Source organism: Epinephelus lanceolatus, chromosome 9 (assembly GCF_041903045.1).
Source record: "Epinephelus lanceolatus isolate andai-2023 chromosome 9, ASM4190304v1, whole genome shotgun sequence".
Taxonomy (NCBI): domain Eukaryota; kingdom Metazoa; phylum Chordata; class Actinopteri; order Perciformes; family Serranidae; genus Epinephelus; species Epinephelus lanceolatus.
The window spans coordinates 2,403,919-2,430,416 of record NC_135742.1 but is presented as its reverse complement, the minus strand read 5'-3'; the positions used below and the strand labels follow the sequence as shown (position 1 = coordinate 2,430,416).

Below are 26,498 nucleotides of genomic sequence, written 5' to 3'. Positions count from 1 at the left end.
CTCTATTTGTTCTCTCTCCTCTCTCTGTCTTATTGCAGTGTCTGCACCCAGGATTTTACTGGTGGGGAAAAGTAAGGACAAAATGGCAATGCTTGGTAACTCCATTGTAAACAATCAAAGTTTTCATTCCCCAAAACATGACAAACTGTGTGTGGCCGCCTGTGGAGAGTGGAGAGGAAACTTTCTAACAGCAGTGAAAACTCCAGACATCTTCAGTCTATCTGAGGAAGCAGTGAGAGAAGAGATGAGGAGGTGCTTCAGTCTTTGTCATCCTGGACCAAATGTTCTGCTGCTGTTAGTGAAGCCTTCTGAGTTCACTGAGGAGAACAGACAAACACTGAAGTTCATCCTGAGTCTGTTCGATCAAGATGCCATCAAACACTCGATGGTCATCAGCACACATGAGGGGAGTAAAGCAAGCCCTGCTTTCAGTCAGCTCCTTAAAGACTGTGGAGGGAGACACTACAACATGTTGGAAGATAACCACAGACTGTTAATGAAGAAGATTGAGAACATTGTGCATGAAAACAAAGAAAACTTCCTCACCTTCACTGAAGAGCCCATCAGACCAAAGTCTGAACCCATCAGAGCAGCTTTAAACCTGGTCCTGTGTGGGAGGAGAGGAGCAGGGAAGACTTCAGCAGCCAAGGCCATTTTAGGTCAGACAGAGCTTCATTCAGTCTCCAGCTCATCAGAGTGTGTTAAACATCAGGGAGAGGTGTGTGGACGTTGGGTTTCCCTGGTGGAGCTGCCTGCCTTGTATGGAAAACCTCAGGAGGCAGTGATGGAGGAATCATTCAGGTGTATCTCCCTCTGTGATCCTGAGGGCGTCCATGCCTTCATCCTGGTCCTACCTGTGGGTTCCCTCACTGATGAAGACAAGGGAGAGTTAGAGACCATCAGGAACACATTCAGCTCTGGAGTCAATGACTTCACCTTGATCCTGTTCACTGTGGAGTCAGATCCTACAGCTCCAGCTGTTGTTAACTTTATAAAGGAGAACAGAGACATCCAGGAGCTCTGTCAGAGCTGTGGAAGAAGATATGTTGTTCTCAACATCAAGGACCAGCAGCAGATCCCAGAGCTGTTGGATGCTGTGGAAAAGATGAGAGCCTACAAGGATAAACCACACTGTTATACAACAGGGATCTTTGCACATGACAAGATGGATAAAATCCTCCAACAACAGAAACACATCACCACATTGCAAGCTGAGCTGAATGAACTGAAGACAAAGAGCACAGTCACTTGTAAGTAATTTAAACACATCCCATCTCAACATTACAATCTTACAACAGACAGCAATCTTGTGCCTTTTGGAGGGGGTGCTAATTAGGGATGCACTGATCCGACTTTTTCAGTTCCGATGCTGATGCCTTATGTAGCGGTTGATACCCGATACCGATCCGATATTGTTGATTTAAGAAGCTACAAACCTTAACAAGACGAACACACTAAAGGTGTGACTCCACCTTTCTTTCCTGAGACAAAATATAATAAGATTAAACAACTTAATGCAGCAAACCATTTATTTGTTACAAAAGTAAACAATTGTGCAAAAGCAGCAATAACTTATGCATCAGCATTTAGATTCAGGTAAATACAATCTTCTTAGAAAGAAATACAAATGTTGCAGCTGAAACTGAATTGGGCAAACATAGAAACAGCAATCATACACACAGTAACCAAATATTAAAACAAATAGTAGTACACTAGAAAGGCAGAGAAGGAGAGGAAATCTTCCTTCCTGTGTGTGCCAGTTGGTTTAGTGATTTATTTCTGAGGTTTATCTATTAAAGATAGATTCTGTTTGATTTTTGCAGTTTGATTTTTTCTATAAAAAGAGAATATAACAGTTATAACAAAATAGACGATGGTGTTATTTCTTTTCTCTTACATCCTTTCCTACATTCTGAACCAAAAACTCATCTATCCCACTGTCCATCTTTGTGTTTCTTCTTTAAGCCAGCAAAGGGCAGCACAGTCCTCTGATGTGCAGCTCCTCTTCTTTTGATTCAGTCTGCAGTCTATTGCACTGCCAGAGGAGGGTTTACACATGAACACAAGACATTGCAAACTCCCGTCGAGCTAGCTGGCGTGCTAAGGGTGAAATACCTCCATATAGCAGACCTGTTTGTTCGCTCATTGTTGCTTGTGTTTGCCACTCTCTAATCAACTCTTGCGGCATGCGGCCAATATCGGTTCTAGCCTAAATGGGGCCCTGGGCGACACCCCACTAAAAAAAATTAGGTAACAACTAAGAAGGTTTTATTATTTGGCCTGTGAACTGAGAACCACAAGCAGCGTTTCCCCTACCATTATATTAGGGGGGCACCCCGCCCCTCCCAACAGCACCCCCGCCCCCTCTTGAAGGTCAAGTTCATTTTATTTAATTTTATTTTCTATATAACACCAGATCACAACAGAAGTCATTTTAGGTTACGTTTCCTATAGAACAGGTCTATACCTTGTCCTTTTATTAAACAAACTAAACAGCCTTATGTTATTTAACTTATTTACACCACACAGTGTCATCTGTCTCTACATGGTCGCCTTTTACAAATCTCCTCTGCTCTCTGTATCTCGCACGGCGGTTCCGCCCCAATGTACACGCACACACACACGGGCGCGTGCACACACACACACACAGACACGTGTGCACACTTACAGGTGAGCACACTAGTGCGCGGCTTGGGACGCATTTTCCTGACAGAACCCAACCCGACTCCAACGCAGTTTGTTACCTGATATAGTTATTGTTATGGATAGTGTGTAACAGTGTGTGCCGCCCTGAGCAAATGCCCACTCAGCCCTTATCAGGATCCACTACTGCATGCGGCACACAACAGCATGCGGCACACAACAGCATGCGGCACAAAACTCTCGCGGCCAACGGCACACAACTCTCACGGCATGCGGCACACAACCCTCACGGCATGCTGCACACAACTCTCACGGCATGCGGCACACAACTCTCACGGCATGCGGCACACAACTCTCACGGCATGCTGCACACAACTCTCACGGCATGCTGCACACAACTCTCACGGCATGCTGCACACAACTCTCACGGCATGCTGCACACAACTCTCACGGCATGCTGCACACAACTCTCACGGCATGCGGCACACAACTCTCACGGCATGCGGCACACAACTCTCACGGCATGCTGCACACAACTCTCACGGCATGCGGGACACAACTCTCACGGCATGCTGCACACAACTCTCACGGCATGCTGCACACAACTCTCACGACATAGTGCACACGTGCCGTATGACATAGCCAGTGTTTCAAAGATTTAAAGGGGAATGATCGGTCTTACGGATTGGCTGCTTTTATAGATACCTGATCCAGCTATAATGTTGATATCGCAGCTGATATCTGATCCTAATATTGGATCAGTGCATCCCTAGTGCTAATACAATAAATGCCTCACATTCACTGTAATTCTGCCATTTTCTCTCTTCTCCAAAGTAGAAAACCTCCCTCTCCATATCATAGATAGATATCTGTTTCTGGCTGGCAGTGATCAGCAACAGCTAATGTAGCTAGCGTGCTAGTGCTAGTTAGCCTTTATTTTCCCAGGGTAAGTCAATCAATCATGCAGATGGGAATATATATGGTATTATTATATGAATATTTGTAAAACCCAGACAGATGTAAAGGGGGACCAATAGCACTGATATATGTAAAAATACAGATGAAGATATGAGGTTTCTGCCCTGTGTTCAAGATTCATCAAAAATATTTTTATCATTTTAACATTTGACATTAGAAAAATAAAAGAAAAAACTTGAAAATGTCTCTAAAGTAACTCCAGGTCTTCTTATTTCACAGGTGATGAAGAGGAGCAGAGCCCAGAGTGTCTCAGGATTGTGCTGATAGGGAAGACTGGCAGCGGGAAGAGTTCTTCAGGAAACACCATCCTAGGAAGAGATGAGTTCAGAGCTGAATCAAGCCAAACATCAGTCACCAAACACTGTCAGAAAGCAGTGGGTGAGGTGGACGGTCGTCCTGTTGTTGTGGTCGACACTCCTGGTCTGTTTGACAATAGTTTAACTCATGAGGAAGTCACTGAAGAGATGGTGAAATGCATCAGTCTTCTGGCTCCAGGACCACATGTCTTCCTGTTGGTGTTACAAATCGGCAGATTAATATCAGAGGAGAAGGAGACATTAAAACTCATCAAGGAAGGCTTTGGGAAGAATGCTGAACAGTTCACCATCATTCTTTTAACTGGAGGAGATGAACTGGAACATGAGGAGATGTCTATTGAAGAATACATTGAAAAATATTGTGATGACTCCTTTAAGAAGCTGATTGCTGACTGTGGAGGAAGATACCATGTGTTCAATAACTATGATAAACACAACCACAAACAAGTCAGTGAGTTGATAATCAAGATTGACACCATGGTGAAGACAAATGGAGGCAGCTGCTACACTAATGAGATGCTGCAAGAGGCCGAGGAAGCTATAAAGAAAGAAGTGCAGAGGATCCTGAAGGAGAAGGAAGAAGAGATGAAGAAGGAGGAGCTGAGAAGAAAATATGAGGAAGAAATGCAAGAGATGAAAAGAAGAATGGAAGAGCAGAGAGCAGAAACTGAAAAGGAGAGAAAACTGAGAGAAAAACAACTTCAGGAAAAGGAGGAGAAGATCAAAAAGGAACTTGAGGAGAGAAAGAAAGAACAGGAAATGAGAGAAGAAGAAGACAGGACGAGAAAACACAAGGAAGAAAATCAACAACAAGAGTGGAAACAAAAAGTTGAAGCTTTGGAGCAACAAATAAGATCAGTGGAAAAGTTAAAGGAAATCACTGACAGAAAGCTGGAGGAGAGCAGAGAAGAGATGACAAAAGAACGAGAGAACTGGGAGAGAAAACGAAAAGAATGGTGGGAGAAACGATATGAAGAAGATGAACAGAGACGACAGGAAGAACAAACAAGACTGAAAAAGCTTGAAGAAGAATACGATCAGGAGAGAGAGAGATATGAAAAGAAGAGAAAAGAAGAGGAGCGACTCAGAAGAGAACAAGAGGAAAAAGAGAGACAGGAAATCGAGGAACAACAAAGAGCAAAAATTGAAAAAGAGAGAAAACTGAGAGAAAAACTACTTCAAGAAAAGGAGGAGAGGATCAACAAGGAACGTGAGGAGAGAAAGAAAGAACAGGAAATGAGAGAAGAAGAAGACAGGAAGAGAAAACTTCAGGAAGAAATTCAACGACAGGAGTGGGAACAAAAAGTTGAAGCTTTGGAGCAAAAAATAAAGTTCGAGTCAGAATCAAAGGACACTATTGACAGAAAGCTGGAGGAGAGCAGAGAAGAGATGAGGAAAGAACGAGAGAACTGGGAGAGAAAACAAAAAGAATGGTGGGAGAAACGATATGAAGAAGATGAACAGAGACGACAAGCAGAGCAAACAAGACTTCGAAAACTTCAAGAAGAATATGATCAGGAGAGAGAGAGATATGAAAAGAAGAGAAAAGAAGAGGAGCGACTCAGAAGAGAACAAGAGGAAAAAGAGAGACAGGAAATCGAAGAACAACGGAGAGCAGAAATTGAAAAAGAGAGAAAACTGAGAGAAAAACTACTTCAAGAAAAGGAGGAGAGAATCAACAAGGAACGTGAGGAGAGAAAGAAAGAACAGGAAATGAGAGAAGAAGAAGACAGGAAGAGAAAACGACGGGAGGAAATTCAACGACAGGAGTGGGAACAAAAATTTGAAGCTTTGGAGCAAAAAAAGAGATCAGAGTCAGAATCAAAGGAAACTATTGTCAGAAGGCTGGAGGAGAGCAGAGAGGTGATGAGGAAAGAACGAGAGAACTGGGAGAGAAAACAAAAAGAATGGTGGGAGAAACGAGATCAAGAAGATGAACAGAGACGACAGGAAGAACAAAGAAGACTTAGAAGGCTTCGAGAGGAATATGATCAGGAGAGAGAGAGAGATGAAAAGAAGAGAAAAGAAGAGGAGCGACTCAGAAGAGAACAAGAGGAAGACATGGAGGAGAACTATAAGAAGAAAATGGAGAATCTGATGAAGAGACATGAAGAGGAGGCCAGAGAGAAAGATGAAGAGTTCAGTGAATTCAAAGAGAAATACAAGAAGGAATGTGCAGCTCTAAAGCAGGAGCATGAGAGACAACTGAAAGACAAAGAGCAGCAGTATGAACTCTTAAAGGCTCGTTCAGACAGCAGTGAAGAACAACTGAAGAAAAAGCAGGAAGACATTTCTGACTTAGTGAAATGTGTGACCAGAAGGAGAGAAAATGTGCGAATAATCACTGACTTACAGAAAAAACAGGAACAAGAATTGAAACAGGTGAGAAATGAGGAGGAGAAGAAGGATCTGCAGAAAACACATGACAGAGAGATGAGTGACCTGATACAGACACTTCTGACACAAGAGGACACATCATGGTGTCACATTTTATGAGGACTTGTCTCATGTAAATGTGACAGCAGAGCAGGTTCAGATGATTTTATTCTGCTGTTATTTGGTTTCAATATCTGGAACTTTAAAGAAGCAGAGACGTCACTGTGATGTTTGTCATGGCAACACAAAATGGTTTTCAGTGGCTGCCAGGTGTCTCAGCAGCGTCATACTCCACTGGTGGGGGCGGGACTAAAATGCGTCCTCACTGGAGACAATATTAAAGGATAGTTCTCTCACAAATGACAGTTCACTCAATATCTCCTCCCCTCTGTGCTGATGTGAGGATGGGTGAAGATCTCCAGTTCACAAAACACTCCTGGAGTTTCAGCAGAAAACAGCGTTGCAGCCAAATCCAGTGTAACTGAAGTGAACGGTGACCAGTTTTAACGACAGGAGTTTTAAATATGTTGAGTATTGTCACAACTTATCTGTGTCATTATAAACAAATGAACATGAGAACATGACGTTTGTGATGTGAGATGAAATGTTCAGATGTCATTCAGCCTCTTTTGTCTGCAACACCCAAATCACACATCACACATCAAATATGAAATATTAAACCAACATTATTATAAACTGCTTATCAGATGAGTCACACTGATGAAGACTAACGTCACAGACGATGAAGCTTTGATGTTCCTGTGCTTTGCTACATGCCAAATATGAGTGGATGCTTTACTGATTTCATTCATTTAGATCATAATTCAGACCAGTCTGTAATCACATGTTCTGTATTTGATCTTTTTCTTTCTCTCATTATAAAAGATGAATAAAGTGTCTGTGTGTAGTTCAGTGTGGACTGTTGTTGAGCTGTGTGTCTAAAACACATGAAACACATTATATGTGTAGCTACATGATGCTCCTGTAATCTGTAGCCAAGCTAATTAACAACATGTGTTCATGTAGCCTTTATTATCAGGCTCCTGCTTTATAATCTGAGCTATAATGTGTGTTTCTGTTTCATGTCATTTAAAGTTCCATAGTTATGAGAGCACACTGGAAGAGTCAGGTCAGATATTGTGTCTAAAGACCCCATGCTAACGTTAGCTCTGTCAGTTAGCTAATTCAGTGACCTAACAGTGTAACAGCTCCACCTGGCAGACACTTCCGGGCTGTGGACTTGGCTTTGTTTTGGATATTGCTCCCTATATTTATTAATAACTTTTGTCTCGGCCAGCAAATTAAAATTTCCGACCGGATATATGTTAATCTGGATTCATCGGATTCATCAGAGTCAATCGGGGCTCTGGAAAGTTTTATTGATAGACAATACAGAGCCGCGAAGAAAATGCCAGGTTACGGAGCGCCCCGACACAAAAAATCCCGCAACAGGTCGGCTTCTTCGGAAAGCGCAGAGGAACAAACAATGGAAGTGGAGATATCTTTAATGCAATCAATAAATGAGCGACTCGGCAAGTTGGATATACTGGTTGAGCTGCAAAAAGATCTCCGCGACCTGAGACAAAGTTTGGAATTCAGCCAAGCTCAAATTGACGATCTGCGGAAGGAGAACGACTCTTTGAAAGGTACTGTGTTTGTGATTCAGAAGACTCTGGAGACTGTCACAAAAGAAAACAAACAGTTGAGGGAAACGGTGCTTGATGTGCAAACTAGATCAATGCGGGACAATTTGATTTTTTCCGGGATTCCTGAGAGAGAGAATGATGACGCTGAACAATCCATACGGGAATTTATGTGCCACCAATTAAAGTTATCCCAGAAATCAGTACATGAAATTTCCTTCTTGAGGGTCCATAGGCTGGGAAAGAAGGGGAAGGATAAAGCTCGCCCCATTATCGCTCGGTTCGAACATTTTAAACAGAAGGAGTTAGTGAGGTCTCGAGGCAAGGATCTTAAGGGCACAAACTTTTGGATAAATGATCATTTTCCTGCGGAGATTAATGACAGAAGGCGGAAACTAACTCCCATCCTGAGAGAACACAGGATCAGAAACCACAAAGTCTCCTTAATTGTGGACAGATTATATATAGATGGACAGCTGTACAGAGATTCAGAGATCACCCCATGGCTGTTTTAAAGTTTGAATGTTGTGTATGTTTTATGTGTGTGTGTGTGTGTGTGTGTGTGTATGTGTGTGTATGCATATGTATGCCTATGTGTACATGTATGTATTTTATTTTTTATTTTAATGTTTAAATGATGCTTTCTGACTCTATTAATTTACACTTGCCAAAGAAAGGGTTACATATCGCTCATGTGAATGTAAACAGTTTGGCAAATAAGGTGGATGAGGTATTGAATGTTGTCCAGAGGAACAATCTGCATGTGCTTGCTATCACTGAGACTCATCTTGACCAAACTATAACAAATGGACAAATTGAATTGAGAGGGTACAATATCATAAGGAAGGACAGGAACAGAAGGGGAGGAGGTGTCGCCATATATATTCAAGAGCACCTGCTGTTTAAAGTGCGAGATGATCTATGTGTGAATGGACTGGAGATCCTGTGGATTCAAATTCACCTTCCTTTCCAACAACCAACGTTAATTGGATGTATTTACAGACCCCCAAAATCAGATGCTTTATACCTGGATAAGATATGTGAAAGTATTGATCTTGCTCTGGACGATAGAAAAGAATTATTTATGCTTGGGGACTACAACATTGGCTGGAAAAGTAAACATTCTGATGGTAATAAGACTAAGTTTACTCAATATATAGAGAGTCGTAATTTATATCAAATGGTACAGGATGTCACGAGGTCCTCAAGAAACAAATTTGGGCATAAAACTGAAAGCATTATTGATCTGATATTTAGCAATGATCCAAATAAGTGCTCGAATGCCAAGTCTGCCCTGGTGTCCTGGACAGATCATAATATTGTGTACATTACTAAATACACCAAAGTACCAAAAAGACCTCCTAGAGTGATTGTTAAACGGAGCTTTAAAAAATTTGTCCTAGAAGACTATCAGGGAGATTTGGCTGCTGTTCCTTGGGACCTTGTGTATCTTGAAGATGACTTGGATTGTGCTGTTGATTGTTTTACGAAATTGTTTACAAATGTGATTGAGCTTCATGCTCCTATAAGGAAATGCACAATTAAAGCCAAACCATCCCCCTGGATTGACCAACAACTGAGAGAAGCAATATCCCAGAGGGATGAGGCAAAAATTATAGCATCTAGATCAGGATTGGATTCAGATATTATGATATATAGAAAATACAGAAATTTTGTTGTAAAACTCAATCGTCAGAAAAAGACCCTATATTACAATACAGCTTTCGAGGAATGTAGAAACAATTCAAAACAGATATGGCACACAGTGAATGGTTTACTTGGTAGGTCAAATAGTGTTAGTCCTGTGAGTGTTGAGGTTGATGGGAAGATCAGCACAAAACCAATGGATATTGCAAATCATTTTGCAGACTATTTTGAATCAAAGATAAATGATCTCAGGTCCCATATGATCAGTAATGTATCAAACGAGTTATTGGTGGGCAAAATAGACAATAAGATTATGAAAGGGAAAAACTGCAGTTTTGTGTTACCTGACACATCAGTAGATGAAATTGAGAAAATTTTGAGTTCACTTCCTGATGATAAATCCCCAGGGTATGATCTTATTGACAATAAACTGTTGAAATATGCCGCACCATATATTATGAGACCTGTAAAATATCTATTTAACCTTTCTCTGCAACAAGGAGTGTTTCCCACAGAGTGGAAACATGCAAAAATCTGCCCCATTCCTAAAGATGCTAAAATATCTTTCACTGCAAGCAACAGTCGTCCAATTAGCTTATTCTCCTCTTTAAGTAAAATTTTAGAAAGAGTTGTTAGTCACCACATTTGGAAATATATGGAATCTAATAACCTTTTAACCCGTGCTCAACATGCATATCGTAAAAATCATTCTACTGAAACTGCATTGATAGATATGACAGATGAGTGGCTAAGTGCCCTTGATCAAGGTAAACTAGTGTCCTTATTACTTCTTGATTTTACTGCAGCATTCGATTTGATAGATCACACTATTCTACTGAAAAAGTTGACTCATTATGGTTTCAGTGAGAATGCTATCAATTGGATGAGTTCCTACTTAAATGGTAGAAAGGAATCCATCTATGTTAATGGCTCCTTTTCTTCCCCACGTACACTTACATGTGGTATTCCACAAGGGAGTTGCCTAGGGCCATTATTGTTTATTATATACACGAATGATTTTCCCTTAGTGTTAGCCAACTCAAATGCACATATGTTTGCGGATGATACAACCATCACTGCAGCAGCAGACTCACAAACTCGGTTGTATGAATATTTGTCTAATGATTTTAAATCCGTTATCAAATGGGTGGAAAATAATAAATTAGTGTTAAATGTAATTAAAACAAAGTATATGATTATATGCACTACACGAAAGAGGAGGAAATTGAAGCCATGGCACTTAACATATGGCAGTGTTCACATCGAAGAGGCTACAGAAGTAAAGTTATTGGGGGTCAGAAAACAAAACAATCTCTCTTGGGCAGCTCATATTACTGATCTTTCTAAAAGAGTGATGAAAATGGCAGGAATGATTGGACGAATTGTAAAGTTTTTATCTAAAGACACTCTTAAGGTAATATGTCATAGTCTAATCTATAGTCACATTAGTTATTGCTGTGCAGTGTGGGGTAATGCAGCTCTGAGAGATATGAGGAGGCTGCAGATTACATTAAACAAGGCAGCTAGAATGGTCTTAAGATGTGGGTTTGAAAAAGCAGTAAGTGAACTTCATGCTATGATGGGATGGCCCACAGTAGTAGAGCATGTGAGACAACATTCTATTGCACTAATTTCAAAGATTCAAAAGTTTAGCAAGCCAGTGAGTATCAAGGACAAGTTGTTATTAGTGCGTGAAAAACATCAAGTCAACGTTAGAATAAGAGATAAAAATCATTATGTATTACCAAAAATAAAAACTGAAATGGGAAGGCGGACTTTCATTTTCAGAACCATTAAATTATGGAATTCATTACAATAATTACTCAGGAGTGGTTTGGCAGTTGGATTGTTGACTGTAGGATTTGTATTTGTATTTTAAATGTTGTTATTGTCACAATATTATATTGCAAGTAGGTTTGCACAGTAGTGGTATTTCTGTGAATGAATATCTCATTCACATGAATATTTCATTTCATACATGCATTTGTTTGAATGAATGTGTGTATATATGTAGACATATATGGTACTCAAATTGTGCTAATGTATTTTGGCTGAGTGTGTGTGTGTCTGTGTGTGTGTGTGTGTGTGGGTGGGTGCGTGTGTGTGTGTGTGTGTGTGTGTGTGTGTGCGTGAGTGAGTGAATCTATATATGTATATGATTATATATTTAAGTGTTATGATTACTGTATGTTTAATTGTTTTTAATCTTGATGTGGACTCTTGGAAGATTAGCCAATGGCTAAAAGAGATCCAAATAAAATCAAATCAAAACCTGGCAGACAGTGTGTGTCAACAGTCACAACTCGTGTGTGTGTGTGTGTGTGTGTGTGTGTAGGAACTAGTTTGTGATGTGCAGCGTGTTTTAATGTAGTGATGTGTAAATCTCTGATGTCAGTGTTGATGAAGTTTGAACTTATGAGCCGTCACTTCCTGCCTCTGTGTCCCTCCCTTCAGCTGCATCTCTACGTCCCCAGGACCCTTCATCTCATTCTCTACCTGTCCACCAGGTGTCCTCAGACTTTCCCACCTGTCCCAGTCACCTGACTCCCACCTGCCCACCTGTTTCCACTTCCCCTCCCTGAACTGCTCACACTACATGACTCTGCTTCTGTCTCAGTGTGTTACTGGGTGTGAAGTGCACAGGGATGTGGTGTTTGTTGAAGATCCTCCTGAGTTTCTCCGACACTCCTGCGACATGAGGAATGACAGTGTTGTCTGGTTCTTGTGTCTCTTCCTCTCTGTCTGCTCTGGGTCTGTCTGAGGTTTTGGCCCAGTTGGGGTCGCTGATGTGTTTCTGTTCCTTCACCTTCCCCTCTGTCCTGGTGGGCACGTTTTCAGCCCGGTGATTCAGGGTCCTGGTGACTCCCAGCTTGTGCTCCAGTGGGTGGTGAGAGTCAAACAGCAGGTGCTGGTGTGTGTGTAGGTTTTCTGTACACCCCAATGTTCAGGTTTCTGTCCTCTTCAATGTGTACTGCACAGTCTAAGAAGGGTAGACTGTCTCCTCTGGCATCGTCCCATGTGAATTGGATATTGGGGTCCACTGCATTAATGTGTTCTGTGAAGGTTTCCACTTCCTCAGTTTTGATTTTGACCCAGGTGCCATCCACATATCTGAACCAGTGGCTAGGAGCAGTTTTCCAGATGTCATGGACCCTGAGGTGAGATTGTTTTGTAAAGTGCTGTTTCCAAGCTTAAGATTTAATCTCAGCTTTTAATCAGCGTCCTTAAAGTGATCAGAAAAAAATGGAAATCTACTGATGGCAACTGGGCAACTGTGCTGCTGAAGAAGTCATATGACATGCTAGAAAGCTCCTGCAGAGACCTCGAGGTGAGAGAGGTGATATTTGATGTTTTCATGGAGAGATGTGAGAGCTCTGGGGTCAGTCAGGAAGTGGAGACTGTAAAACTCTCAGTGAGCAGAGAAGAGGAGACGCAGAGATTAGTTTCAGAGGCTGCAGCTAGTTTGCTGAACTGGATTATATTAAATGAAGTGTGTTTTATTTGGTCTGATACAAACAACACAGCACGACCACAAAGATGCATCTCCTCTGCAGGCTCTGTAACAGGCCTGTACAGGACCGCAGCACATTTCAGCCTGCTGGGTTCCTAATTTTCTGGTCACCAAGGGTACACTGATGCTCATGAAGGTAAGAGCAACATGTATCTAATAATAATAATACATTTTATTTAAAACGTGCCTCCTTCCAAAACACCCAAGGTCACCCTACAGAGCATATGATAACAGAGAGAAGGAGACACATGAAGTGGGCAGACACGTGTTGTTGCTGTGATCAAATCAGTCAAATATCTGTATTAAACGTGCTTCATATAATCTCTCAACACACACATTCACCAACCTCCTCCCAGTGTTTTAATACTCTTTCAAATGTGTCAGAAACAGGTGGAGGTCCGAGTGCTTCTTAAATAGTTTCCCCACATCCTGACATGACCGGTGTGTGTCCAGCAGGTGGCGCTGTAACATCACACACCGAAGGAAGACGTGTGACACTTGACAGGCTGAACCAGAGCAGCTGGAATAAACAGCCTAACCAGCATTTGGACTTGACTGATATAAAATAAAGGTTTTATGAATAAAGAGTGAAAAAGCAACAGCTCTGCAGCTTTTATAGCAATCTGCTTTTCTGCACACACTCTGTTCATTTTGGATGACAGGAAGATCATGTATGCAACATCACTGGGACAATATGAATCATATCTCTTGATTTAAAACCCAAGTTCACACAGGAAATATGAAATGAAACAAACATGTCCAAATGCACATCAGACGAATCAAATCGTTTGAGAAGTAAATGATCATTTCCAGATGTTTCCTTTATAAAGTCAAAATTATTTTTAGGAAATATTACTTAACCATAAACACAGGCTGTAGTTCTTCTTCACTGATTTGATCACAGGTTTTATTGTTTTTTTTACGTCACCTGATGACGAGGAGTCCCGCCTTTTTGACTTGTAACTTTCGCTTTTGTCCTGCACTGATGGCGCAGCATGTGACCTTCAGCTGGTGAGGAAAGAGTTCAAACCAGATCAGTAACAGTGAAGGAATAAATAAAGGAGGTAAGTGAGGTCTGTCTGAACTCGGGTCTGTCAAGACAAACATCCGCTCAGAGATCCTGTCAAAGTGTCTGCAAGGAAACTGCGACACTTTGTGTTTCAGTGGAGCTGAGGATTCAGAGGAAGTCGTTTCACAGATGAAACTGTAAAAAACATTTTCTCTTAAATGTGTATGTGCAGCTCAGGTTCAAGCTTTCAGCGTTTTATCTCTGGCAGATTAATATCAGAGGTGATTCCGCCATGTTTGACCGGTGTCTCTGCAGAAAGAGGAACAAGAGCCATTAAAACTCCTCCATGCTACATTCACGGACATTTAGGAAAGTGTCGATACTTTCAGGTTTCTCAAGAAGAACACTGTGGGCATGTAGGGACTGGTTCACTGGCTGACGGACTCTCTGTACGTCAGTGTCATGTTGGTGCATGTGTCTGCAGTGTTTATCAGGGTAGTGTGTTCTTTTTACATCATTGACTCCTGGCAGAGGTGTTAGACCAAAGGACCCTACCTGTGGACCCTACCTGTGGACCCTACCTGTGGAGTCACATGTCCTTAGGGTCAAGGGTCATTGGGCAAAGTGTACCAGATAAAGGAAGAGGAAACTGCCTTGCTGAGATTTTTTTTTAGGAGCGACCCACAGTTAAGCAAAAATAGTCAAAAAACATGCACATCCCAAGGTCCATTTGGAGTGGGTGCTGGATACATATATATATAAAAGTCATGAAAACGGAAAAAATGTACCGCACACCAAGTCTCAGCTCCCATTGAAGGCTTTTTTATTTGCGCTGTGACGTTTCGAGCACAAGGCTCTTTCTCAAACTGCTGTTAGTTTGGATAGACAGAGAGTTGGTCGCTTCAAAAGATATCCGCCCATACAACACATGTGATTTAACACACCTGGTGTCAATTGGTATCAGTCAGTTTGGAAAAATACTTAGAAAAATATATAGAAAAATATTAAGAAAATACATTTGAAAAATACAGCAAGGTGCACCGAGACGTACATAGAAGGCACCTACATACCAAAGTAATATAAATCCACATGCAGACAATATGATGATATGATATGATTCAGTAAGTATACACACACAGGCAGCATAAAGTATGCATATCAGCATAACAAACAACAAGGTCACAGGTATGGTCTGGTGTCAAAGTCTTCGTTAAGGCCCTTAGGAGCCATGGTACCCAGAGTGTAGATCCAGAAAAGTTCTCGTTTAAGGAGCAAGGAGTTAATGCCCCCCCTCCAATGTTATGTTGGGCTTCAAAGAAATGAGCAGCCACAGGACTTGATGCAACATGATGTCTGATATTACTTCTGTGTTATGCGAGTTTTCAAAGATCTAGAAGTCTTACCAATGTATGCCAGACCACACGGGCATTTAAGCATGTAAATAACATTGGATGTGAGACAGGAAATGACTCCTTTTATGTTGTATCTTTTTCCTGTGTGAGGATGGAAAAAATGTTTAGTTTTGTGTGTGAAGTGACGTTGACAGTGGCCGCAGGGGTAATTGCCCGATGGAACATTGCTCAGAAAATGTGATGGAGAGGTGGGGGGAGGTCGGCCCTCACCAACATGTTCCGCAGGTTAGGGGGTCTTTTGTAGATCATCCGTGTTTTTTTTTAAAACAGTCTTTAAGAACAGGGTCCGTATCAATGATGTGCCAGTGTTCTTTAATCACATTTTCTATGTGTTTAGCAACAGGTGAGTATTCAACAGCACATACAACTCTAGGACTCCCAGTCTAGGTCTGGTGGTGATCAGACAATCAGATTGTGACACATTTGAAAAACGATTAGCAGCTTTATTGATCCAAGACTCTTTATAACCTCTGTTTCTGAATCTTCTCTCCAGCTCCTTGGATTGGGTGTTGAAGTCTTCATCTGAGCTACAGATTCTTCTGATTCTGTTGAAGTGGGAGGCTGGTAGGCCTCTCTTAAGAGCTGTGGGATGATATGAGTCACCATGGAGGAGAGAATTTCTGTCGGTGGGCTTGCGATATAAGTCTGTTTTAAGATTGTTATTTTCTTTGATTATCAAAATGTCCAAGAAATTCATTTGACCCACAGTTAGTAACAGTGTCAAAGTCCAACCTGAGAGCTGCTTCACCTGAGGACATATTTTAAATCATGTGTCAGACTTCACAGTTGTCACCTTGTGTTTTTACTCTGATCTGATGCTGACGGTGATGTTGACATGTTACAGGACAGACGGAGACACAGAGCCTTGTGACGTCAGCAGAGACCCTCAGTGAAGCAACACTGACACATGTAAGTATTCTCTGACTGTCCCAGTGCCATGCACTGATATTTGGCAGGGCAGGTGGTCAAGTGGAAAAAAGCGAATCCCTGCCACCATCACATAAAAAATTGTGCACACGCAAAGTGCATCCTGCAGAGAGGTTTCTGTCTGTCAGCACCAGAGGGTTTCTTGAGCTGGAGGTCTAAATACAGTACATCTGTGCACAGTAATGAGCAGGGAAATGTCTGTCTAGCTGATATATGAGGTGTCTAAATATCTATACTATATACACCCAGCAGCTGCTACACCTTCACTTTTTACATTTATCATTTCATAACAGGAAACAATAAAGCAAATAACCATCACAATCAACAAATCTTTATACAAAATTGAAAAATGCCGTTCTCTGAATATATAAAATAACAAACCAATCTGCCCTCTGAACTACAAATACCCTTTTCCATTGTCGCTCTCTGCCACATCAAGTCAGGCCATGCCGCGCCGATTTGTGTTTCCATTATCAGTTCAGACGCACTGTGCCATGTCGAGCAGCGCCAGACATGGACCTTCTCAGGAGTAGGTCCAAAACCTCGGCCGCCCACCTTCATGCAGGCAGCGGTGACATCTCGCCAACTGCAGCCAACCCCCGACGACCCCTGTTCTCCTTTCCAAACAAGCCGTGTGTGATGTGAGACTCTGTGAGTGCGTTCTCCTCTCCTCTCCTTCTTCTCATCTCTGCGTTATTGTCTCAGTTAGTCTGGCTGTCTTAAGATGTTTTAACAGTGGTTTAATTTCACAACAGAGACAAACAATGCTGAGTCTCAGGGAAACAGTATCGTTACCTGGCTGTCCATGACGGCAGGTCACAGTGTATAAGAGTGAATTCAATTGAATGTTCCTCTTTTCAGTGTTGCCCTTTGTAGACAGTCCCTGTTCACTCGGCTCCCAGCAGGCTGCAGAAATAAGCCCTGTTTCCACCGAGCAGTACGGTAGCATGGTTTAGTTCGCTGCGCTTTTTTCCTGTTCCCACAAGTAAAAGTTGTGGAAGGTACCAACAGAAGCGTTCCTTAGCGTCCCCATGTTTGGTCCCCCCTCTGTTGGGGTACCTAGCACACAGATCTGGTACTAAAAGGTGGAGCTGTGAACACTGCAGTCTGATTGGTCAGTAGAGGACGGTCACTCTGCTCAGGGCTGAGTTGTGTCTGGTTTTGAGGCTCATGTAACCACTGTTCATACTGTGGAGAGTTTTATTAGTAAACTGTAACTATAAAATGAAAGGATGTTTTGCTGCGTCTTGCAGTAATTCACTGGGCCGACTGCCGGGATTTTAAAGGTGGAACATCAGCTTGTAATGATACTCAGTGCACAAGCTGACGACGTGACTCAATCAACACACTGTTGGGATTCACTGGACCACATTTGATTTGTCATGTGTTAAAATCTAAACTGGAAATGTGAAGGTTTCTCCTCTTGCCATCTGATACGGTGAGAGATGTTCTTTGCTCCTCACACCTATTTGAGAGACAATTGACAGACAGACAGACAGACAGACAGTCTCCCTGCTCTACAGTTAAATGTGTCACAATGTTACCTGTGAAATATTCAGTGTGAGCTCAGTGGCTGTTTTTGTTAAGTGTGTGTCTGGTAACTTTACCACCTCCACTGAGGATCAGCTTTTCTATGGGAAGTGTCCAGATGAGAGACTCCTGGACGGGGCTTGACCAGTCCTGTAAAATATTATTACTTTCATGGTGTGTAACACGAGGAAGCAACAGACGAGGTTAGACAGGTCACCCAGACACTTGAACATTTTATATTCTCTTTTTAGGTTCTACAATCCTGCTGTTGGTTTCCAGTTGAATCAGTCTCTGACTGACTGCCTGACATCATGGCGACTGCAGCACCTGGTGAGTTCAGTCACACTTTATTATTCTGGATAACACACTGTCTGCTCTCATCATCTGCGTCACAACAGCATCCTCTTCCTTCTTCCTGCATGAACAGTCATTGGGTTTCTACAGCGTCATGTCCACTTCTGCTGATAAATGTTGTTGTGGATGTATTATTATAACTGTTGTACCTACAGTAGCATTCCTGTGGACTTATCCAGTGTTTACTGGGACATGGCTTCATTGTATTATCAGAACATTGTTCTGAAATGTGTCTTACTGTATGTTCCAAGGCAAAAACATCATTTCATCAAACATCTGTAACTACAGTTCCCATCACCCTCTTTAAATGGGCACTTTGTGTGCAAACATGAATCAAGGCCTCGTTGACTAAACCTGACATTGTGCAAAAGATTGTATATTTTTTATTTTGCTGTATGTGTCATCTTTCCAAACTCAGCAGTGTTAACATCAGAATAAAGTATTGTGTTCCTTGGTCCAGGGTAACAAGAAGACACTAGCAGTTTTATACTTTCTGGATTAGACTCAAGCTGACACCTTGTATAATCAGTTTTTAGTCATGCCCTGAGGTGTCTGCATTCTGGGATTAAATATTCAGATGTTTCTCAGAGATGTGCCACGCTGTTGTTGAGTCTGCTCCAGAAGAACATGGCAGAAACCTTTTTACCAGTTTAAAATAAACACGCTCGACCTGTTCATATGAGTCAGCTGTGAGTTTGTCAGTGAGACTCCAGTCTGCAGTCCAGTTAATCTCATGGTCTCAAACTACAACAGATTTACATGATACTTTAATATTTGCACTACACTTTTATGGCTTGTGCTACAAAACTTTAAACTTCTGTAGCACCACTGTTTTATGCAAAAAAAAATTCACCGTACAGCCCTGTACAATCATTTCCATAACATGCTTAAAAATTACCAATGTGTATGGGAACCAATAACCTGGCCAAAGATTTGAAAATTCTTTACAAATTACTAGCAAATGTAAGGAGCCCAAAAGATGGTATTCAGGATGGCATTAATAAGAACCAACATAAATCAACAGCAGCGTGTCCTTAATTGAAGGTTGTGAATGAATTCACATGTGAGTGAATCATTGTTGTGTGTTTTTACAGAAACAGATGATCTGCAACCTGTGAAGCGGAGCAGCAGCTATGAACGGCTGCCACCGACCAGTGAGTTAAACTGAACTGACTCAGAATTATTCTTCTGTATATTAAAGCAACTCTTACCTTTCTTGCATTTCACACAGCACTTGAAAAAAATTAATAAAATAAGAGAAAAATTTGAACATCCACAACTCCGCCTCCCACCAAAGGCCTACTCTCCCCTCCTCCATTATGTCCTCATTACGTCTATGATAGACGTAGGTGTTGGCAAGGCAACATTAGATACACCGAGGAGGAGAGCGAGTGTAACACACCAAGAGAAGAAGAAATATGCTAAACTAGGTCTGGTTACTACAACGTTAACGTTACAGCCAAGACAGTCAAACGCAACCCCAGAGTTTTTAAACTCAACCGGGGTCAGTGATGACTGATGAGTTTTATAATATAACATAAACGCTAATGTTAGATAGTACTGGTGACTGGCAACAAACAAGGAAGATAATACAGAGGTTCAGGGAACCATATGAGAATGGTATAATTATGTAAGCGATAATGTATAGTGAGCCAGTGACAGTTGAAAAATAACTCCCGACAGGTTCCATTTCTCTGAAGGGAGTTATTTTTCAAATGTCACCGGCTCACTATATATTATCCCGCTAAGAACATGGCTTACTACTAAAACATTCAGTGATGTGACACAAAATAATAATTAAAGCATGTTTTATTGATTCAGAATTCGCAAAAAGGAATGTGTCTGTACTCTGTATCCATGGCAACGGCAGCCTAATGATAATTAATATTGAATTGGACGTGAGAGAGGGAGAATGGTAGCTCTTTTAGGACGTTGATCTTGATTGTTTTTTCTTCCTCTCCTTCCACTGCACCATTTGCTGTACCTGAAAACACAATTGACTATGGCTAAGCCACGCCCCCTTCCACCACTGACAAACTATCAACATTCAGTGAGCGGCGCTATGGCAGGTGTCACAGTACACGGCATTTCACAGGAGGCAACTGATGATTTTTGGAGACATAACGATCAGATGTCATTGAGAAGTAACCAAAAGGGCCTAAACTACGCATTGGAGGGATATATTCATCATTTTATTGTTGAGAAGGTCGATGAAAAGCTTAAATTACAAGCCAAAATTTACAGGTCACAGTGTACGCTTGTGAACCGCATCTGGTTGCCGTCACCATCAAAGACAACAAGTTAAAGTGCCACTGAAGTTAAGGTTTTTGGCTCAGAATATGAGAAAAGGATAACGGCCTTTTTACCATCTTTACCAAGAGTGTCTCTCCGTTAGTTTGGTGCTACAGTATTTACACTGAATCATTCAGCATAACGTTTGCCAACCTTTGTTATCTCTGCCATTACAGATAAGTTAATGAAGCTAAGCTCCAGAAGTTAACGTTAGCTTAACTAGAGCCCTTTGGACAACAGCTAACAATGATGTACGATCACCAAAGTACAAAACTAGAACAAAATAGGCTAATGAACTCCCAGCAAACAAGGTGACATGATGAACAACGCAGCTAGGAGCTAACGTTAGGCTAACTTTAGCTAACGTTAGCTAGAGATGTTAAAGATAACTTTATATTTCTTTGCAGCAAAGTGACAATATGTTGCCTCAAACACAATGTTGACTTACCTTAGAACAGATGTAGACATCATTGTTAATCTTATTCACGTTGAGTTGATGTTGTGGTCTAACGTTACCACACAACTTTATCCAAAGGAGACACTTTTCTCGGTTGAGATGTGGTTTAAAGTGTAAAAAATACACCTGGTCGCCCAGCCTCTCAGGATACCTTGTGTCAGAGTTGCATGTACCCCATGCACACCGTTTGACCATTTTTAAACTTCAAATCTCAGAAAAAGCTCATAAAACTGAACAAAACTGACTTTCTGTAATGCATTTCAATGGACGTCCAGGCAGAGAATGTCCCAGTGTATGGGAATGGCTATACGCACTGTGATTGGCTCATCACGTTTGAGGGTAGGACTTAGCCATAGGTCAATTGTTACAAGTGTTACAACTGGCATCAATATTATTAAATTGCTGGCAGAGTGTATTGACAGAGGAGAGGCATTCACCAGACAAACTGCTGCCGTTTTCTGGAGCGGAGGAGAGGATTTTACTCCACTTCTCCCTAGTCTCACTCACCAGACCTTTCTCAAGAAAAGAAAGGTCTTTCTTTTCTCTCTTTGGTTTATTTCTTTCAACCAATCACAGTCGTTCTGGGCGGTGCCACAGCAATGGTGCGCTTGCAAAAATATTACCGGGGGGAAACAGGTTTTGGTGTAACACGCCCACAAAAATATCGCCTACAGGACGCGAACCATGACAGAAAAATGGCTACATCCCCGCAAAATCAAACACCGCAAAAGTTAGTAAAGGACGTTTGTCGACTATGAGGACCGGAGGTGGTAGGGCGGGACTTCAGCAGGTGGCTCGTTCCACCCAATGAGAGGCTGATCTATGCAGCGAACTTCCACCCACTCAGACTGCTTCTCCCGGTCGGAGATGCTGGGTGCCCAGTAGCTGCGAAGGCTGCCCTCACATTTATGGCCAGTGACCAACATGATATCCCTGCTCTCCAGGATAGCTTGGGAGAGCAACTGCACAGCCGTGGCCCTCAGGCCGTGGTTAGCGTATCTTCGAGAGAGAGAGCCCGGCGGCCTCGCTGATCCTGGGCAGCATTTGCCCGAGTAAGTTGTGGCCCATGGGCTCCCAAGAGTACCACACAGCCTCTCTGTTGAGAACATCTTGATCTTTTTAAGCGGGTGCAGGTAAAATGATTTAGCATCAGGGGGGCAAAGTGATAAATATTTTTTAATAAATTTGACGGGACAATTTGGGTTTGTGGCTCTCCGAATATGCATCCTCTGTAAATTTGTTTGCATGGATCTCTGGGATCTTTGTGATTTTTCGTTTTGGGGTTGTGGGAAAGGGTAAAATACTCCACTCCATTTTCATCCGTCTTCAGCTTAAATGCATCCCTCGTCAGGTCACGGTTCCCCTCTCTGCCACGTCTGGCTAGATGGAGCTGGACCTCAAACCACACTATCTTTACCACCATGCTGGCTGTGGTTGGTGACAGTGCTGCCGATGACCTGATGAGCAGTAAGTCTGAGGCTGAGAGGGGGGGATGGTGCCCGCTCACATCTTGCCCGTTTTTGCGCAGGGTTTTGATCACTGATTTGAACACCCCGTTGCTGGATGTGAAAGAGGGACTTTTTAAGATGTCGAATTTGGAGAAGTGACAGGATATCCAAGATCTGAGAGAGACATAGCTGGTGACAGAATTTTGTAATGATGGATAAAAGGACCTCAGTACCTGATTTAGGTGCTTGGCATCATAGATTTCAAGATCAGTTTCAATTTTTTTCTCCTCTAACCAGTCTTTTAGCACGTTGATGGCCCATGCTGTGTTCTTCTTTGTGTTTTTCGTGTCTGTCCGCTTCAATCTGGTCAATCTCAGAGTCTTCTAGTTGTTTGTGCCGGTTTGCTCCTGACAGCCCTGCGATTTTCTCTTCCTTTCTTTTTCTTTTTTGCTGGGGACATGTCATTGTTTAGCCAAACATCAAGCGTTTTGTCCTCTCTAAAAACGTTAAAAGTGATGCCCTGAAAATGCTGCATTTTGCCACTCCGATCATATTTGGTCTGTGTGGACTAACATTAACTGATTTTGACGCTCCTCAGTCGAAGGCCGTTGCTATGGCATCCCTAGCAACAGAGCAGCAGAGCAGCGGTGATACCTCAAGAAATGAACACCGCAGACTTTTGTTGATTGACCAGTCAGAATCAAGTATTTAAAGGGATAGTGCACCCAAAAATGAAAATTCAGCCATTATCTACTCACCCATATGCCGATGGAGGCTCAGGTGAAGTTTTAGAGTCCTCACATCACTTGCGGAGATCAGCAGGGGGAGCGGCTAGCACACCTAGTGGCAGACTGCGCCCCAGACTAACGTCCAAGAACACAAAATTGAATCCACAGAGTATCTCCATACTGCTCATCCATAGTGATCCAAGTGTCCTGAAGCCCCGACATAAAAAGTTGTTTGGAAAAACGTCATATGAACTCTGTTTGTAGCCTCACTGTAGCCTGTAGCTCTGACTGCCTCTGTGTGCTCCGCGCTCACGTGTGTGTGCTCAGGGTGATCATTTCATTTACATTTTGAATTCATACATTAATTCATTTACATTTTAGTGTGCCATCAGCTTATTAATAGTATTTTAACCTAAACAAAAAAAGAGTGTAAAAATTCCAGAAAGGTAAGTTTTGCTTTAATATCTCACTACAGTGTTTATATGTGGTGGGTTTGAACACATTTTATTTGAATATTTTCAAACTAACTGGTGAATTGAAGTGTCAAGACAACAGCCAACAGTGTCCAGTGTTTCCCCTGTATGTATTCAGCAGCAGTGCTGCTGTAAAAAAGAATCAATCACTATCTCTACCTGGAAATGTTGCATTCACTTAAGTCCATCTTAAAAATCTGTGACTTCCTCATTGGTTAAAAACCCAATGGTATTGTGTTCATTTTTTACAAAGTCAGTACTGAGTAGATTTTTCTAATTCAGTGTTTGTTTTCCAGTGTCTGAGCTGAGGGTTGTTCTGCTGGGGAACAGCTGGTCTCAGAGGAGTTCAGTGGGGAACTTCATACTGGGAGAGACTAAGTTCAACACTGAAGAAGAACCAGACTGCTGTCTGACAGAAAGAGGACAGATAAAGGACAAAGAAATAGTTCTGATCAACACTCCAGATCTGCTGCATCTCAACATCTCTGAAGACAAACTGTCAGAACATGTAGAAAAGTGTGTGAGACTCTCTGATCCTGGACCTCATGTGTTCCTGCTGGTTCTACAGCCTGAAGACTTCACTGAGGAACACAAACTGAGACTCTGCAGAGTCCTGAAACTCTTCAGTGATCAATCATTTGATCATTCATTGATACTGATATCAACACCCAGAGAGGAGAGCTCAGGTTTCAAAGATGAACCAGACCAGCCCTTAAAAGACATGATCAGTATGTGTAGATACAGATACCTGAAGCAGAAGAACCTTGAACGTCCAGAGCTGTTAACACGATTGGGTCAAACTGCAAAGGAGAACAATGGAGAGCATGTGAGCTGTGATGTGTTTGAGGACAAGGATGCAGGTCTGATAATGACACCAAAGTCTGAACCCATCAGAGCAGCATTAAACCTGGTCCTGTGTGGGAGGAGAGGAGCAGGGAAGACTTCAGCAGCCAAGGCCATTTTAGGTCAGACAGAGCTTCATTCAGTCTCCAGCTCATCAGAGTGTGTTAAACATCAGGGAGAGGTGTGTGGACGTTGGGTTTCCCTGGTGGAGCTGCCTGCCTTGTATGGAAAACCTCAGGAGGCAGTGATGGAGGAATCATTCAGGTGTATCTCCCTCTGTGATCCTGAGGGCGCCCATGCCTTCATCCTGGTCCTACCTGTGGGTCCCCTCACTGATGAAGACAAGGGAGAGTTAGAGACCATCAGGAACACATTCAGCTCTGGAGTCAATGACTTCACCTTGATCCTGTTCACTGTGTACTCAGATCCTACAGCTCCAGCTGTTGTTAACTTTCTAAAGGAGAACAGAGACATCCAGGAGCTCTGTCAGAGCTGTGGAGGAAGATATGTTGTTCTCAACATCAAGGACCAGCAGCAGATCCCAGAGCTGTTGGATGCTGTGGGAAAGATGAGAGCCTACGAGGATAAACCACACTGTTATACAACAGGGATCTTTGCACATGGCAAGATGGATACAATCCTCCAACAACAGAAACACATCACCACATTGCAAGCTGAGCTGAATGAACTGAAGACAAAGAGCACAGTCACTTGTAAGTAATTTAATAGAAAAAGAATGTTTTCATTCTTAACTATCATTCCTATAGTAAAGCGTACACAAATTAGCCACCGCTTTGTGTGTTTCCTCCTCCATCACTACAGTGTCAAGTCTTACTATCTGCTGCTAACAGTGACAGCAGCAAATGTTGCCAATTTTCTCAATTACCTCAACTAACTGATGCCAAACTTTGGCATGAAATGTAGACATTTTGATTGCCTGCCAAATAACAGTTAATTTTTCAGTGGTTAAAAAAATAAAATAACTCAGACTGAACACATTATTTTGGTGGAACATTTGCATATGGGGAGGCGAGCTCTTTCATTAAAATGGCTCCACGAAATAAAACAACACAATAATTAGTAATAGACAGATGTCAACTGTTTGATTGAACTTTTAGTGATAAAAAGACAATCATAATTTAATAGTCAGTGCCCCAGAGGTGAAGCCTGACTCAAGCAAGCAAAGTGATCAGAGTTGTTTTAGATTTCCAAACAAATCTCAGGACACAAACAGCAAACTTGTGCTAATACAATAAATGCCTCACTTTACACTGTAATTCTGCCATTTTCTCTCTTCTCCAAAGTAGAAAACCTCCCTCTTCATACCATGAATAGATATCTGTTTCTGGCTGGCAGTGATCAGCAACAGCTAATGTAGCTAGCACGCTAGTGCTAGTGAGCCTTTATTTTCCCAGGGTAAATCAATCAATCATGCAGATGGGAACCAATCTAATAAAAACAAAAAACACGTTTTCTTGTGGTGTCCCTTCTAAAATGAGCAGAGGTGAAAGTTACTATATTCTGTTCTGATCAAGGAGTTGGTGATAAGCAGACAATGTTAGCTAGCTAGCAGGCTAACTGGTTGAAAAGTTGTTTACCTCCATATTAAATTATAATATATAGGGAGGAGTCCACAATAATTAACCACAGAGAATAAGACACATCCAGGTGTTTTTACAGTTTCATTTGACAATGAATTATTCACACCATAAATAATTCAGTTCATGTTGGCCAAACACACTTATGTATTGATCGTCCAGCAGTGATTATAGCCTAAATAATAAGATTTTACTTAACTGAAGACGCAGTTCCCTCAATACTTGCATTTACTTACAGACAAGTCTTGCTCTCTCCCATATGGTGGCACCATTGACATACGATCCAGCGGTCATTAAAGCATCTATGTTTCT

At 41.9% G+C, this 26,498-nt stretch overlaps 1 protein-coding gene across 1 annotated transcript in view; it reads left to right on the top strand.

The window, feature by feature from the left end:
• LOC117252559 (uncharacterized) overlaps window positions 1-26,498 on the top strand; it is a 40,117-nt gene that overhangs the window by 7,284 nt on the left and 6,335 nt on the right. Inside the window, exons 5-12 of the mRNA XM_078171062.1 lie at window positions 39-1,250; window positions 3,841-6,432; window positions 12,112-12,355; window positions 12,443-12,515; window positions 12,701-12,762; window positions 16,030-16,100; window positions 19,442-19,501; window positions 24,042-25,301. Coding sequence (XP_078027188.1) covers window positions 39-1,250; window positions 3,841-6,432; window positions 12,112-12,355; window positions 12,443-12,515; window positions 12,701-12,762; window positions 16,030-16,100; window positions 19,442-19,501; window positions 24,042-25,301 — 5,574 coding nt within the window. The remainder of the gene's footprint in view (window positions 1-38; window positions 1,251-3,840; window positions 6,433-12,111; window positions 12,356-12,442; window positions 12,516-12,700; window positions 12,763-16,029; window positions 16,101-19,441; window positions 19,502-24,041; window positions 25,302-26,498) is intronic.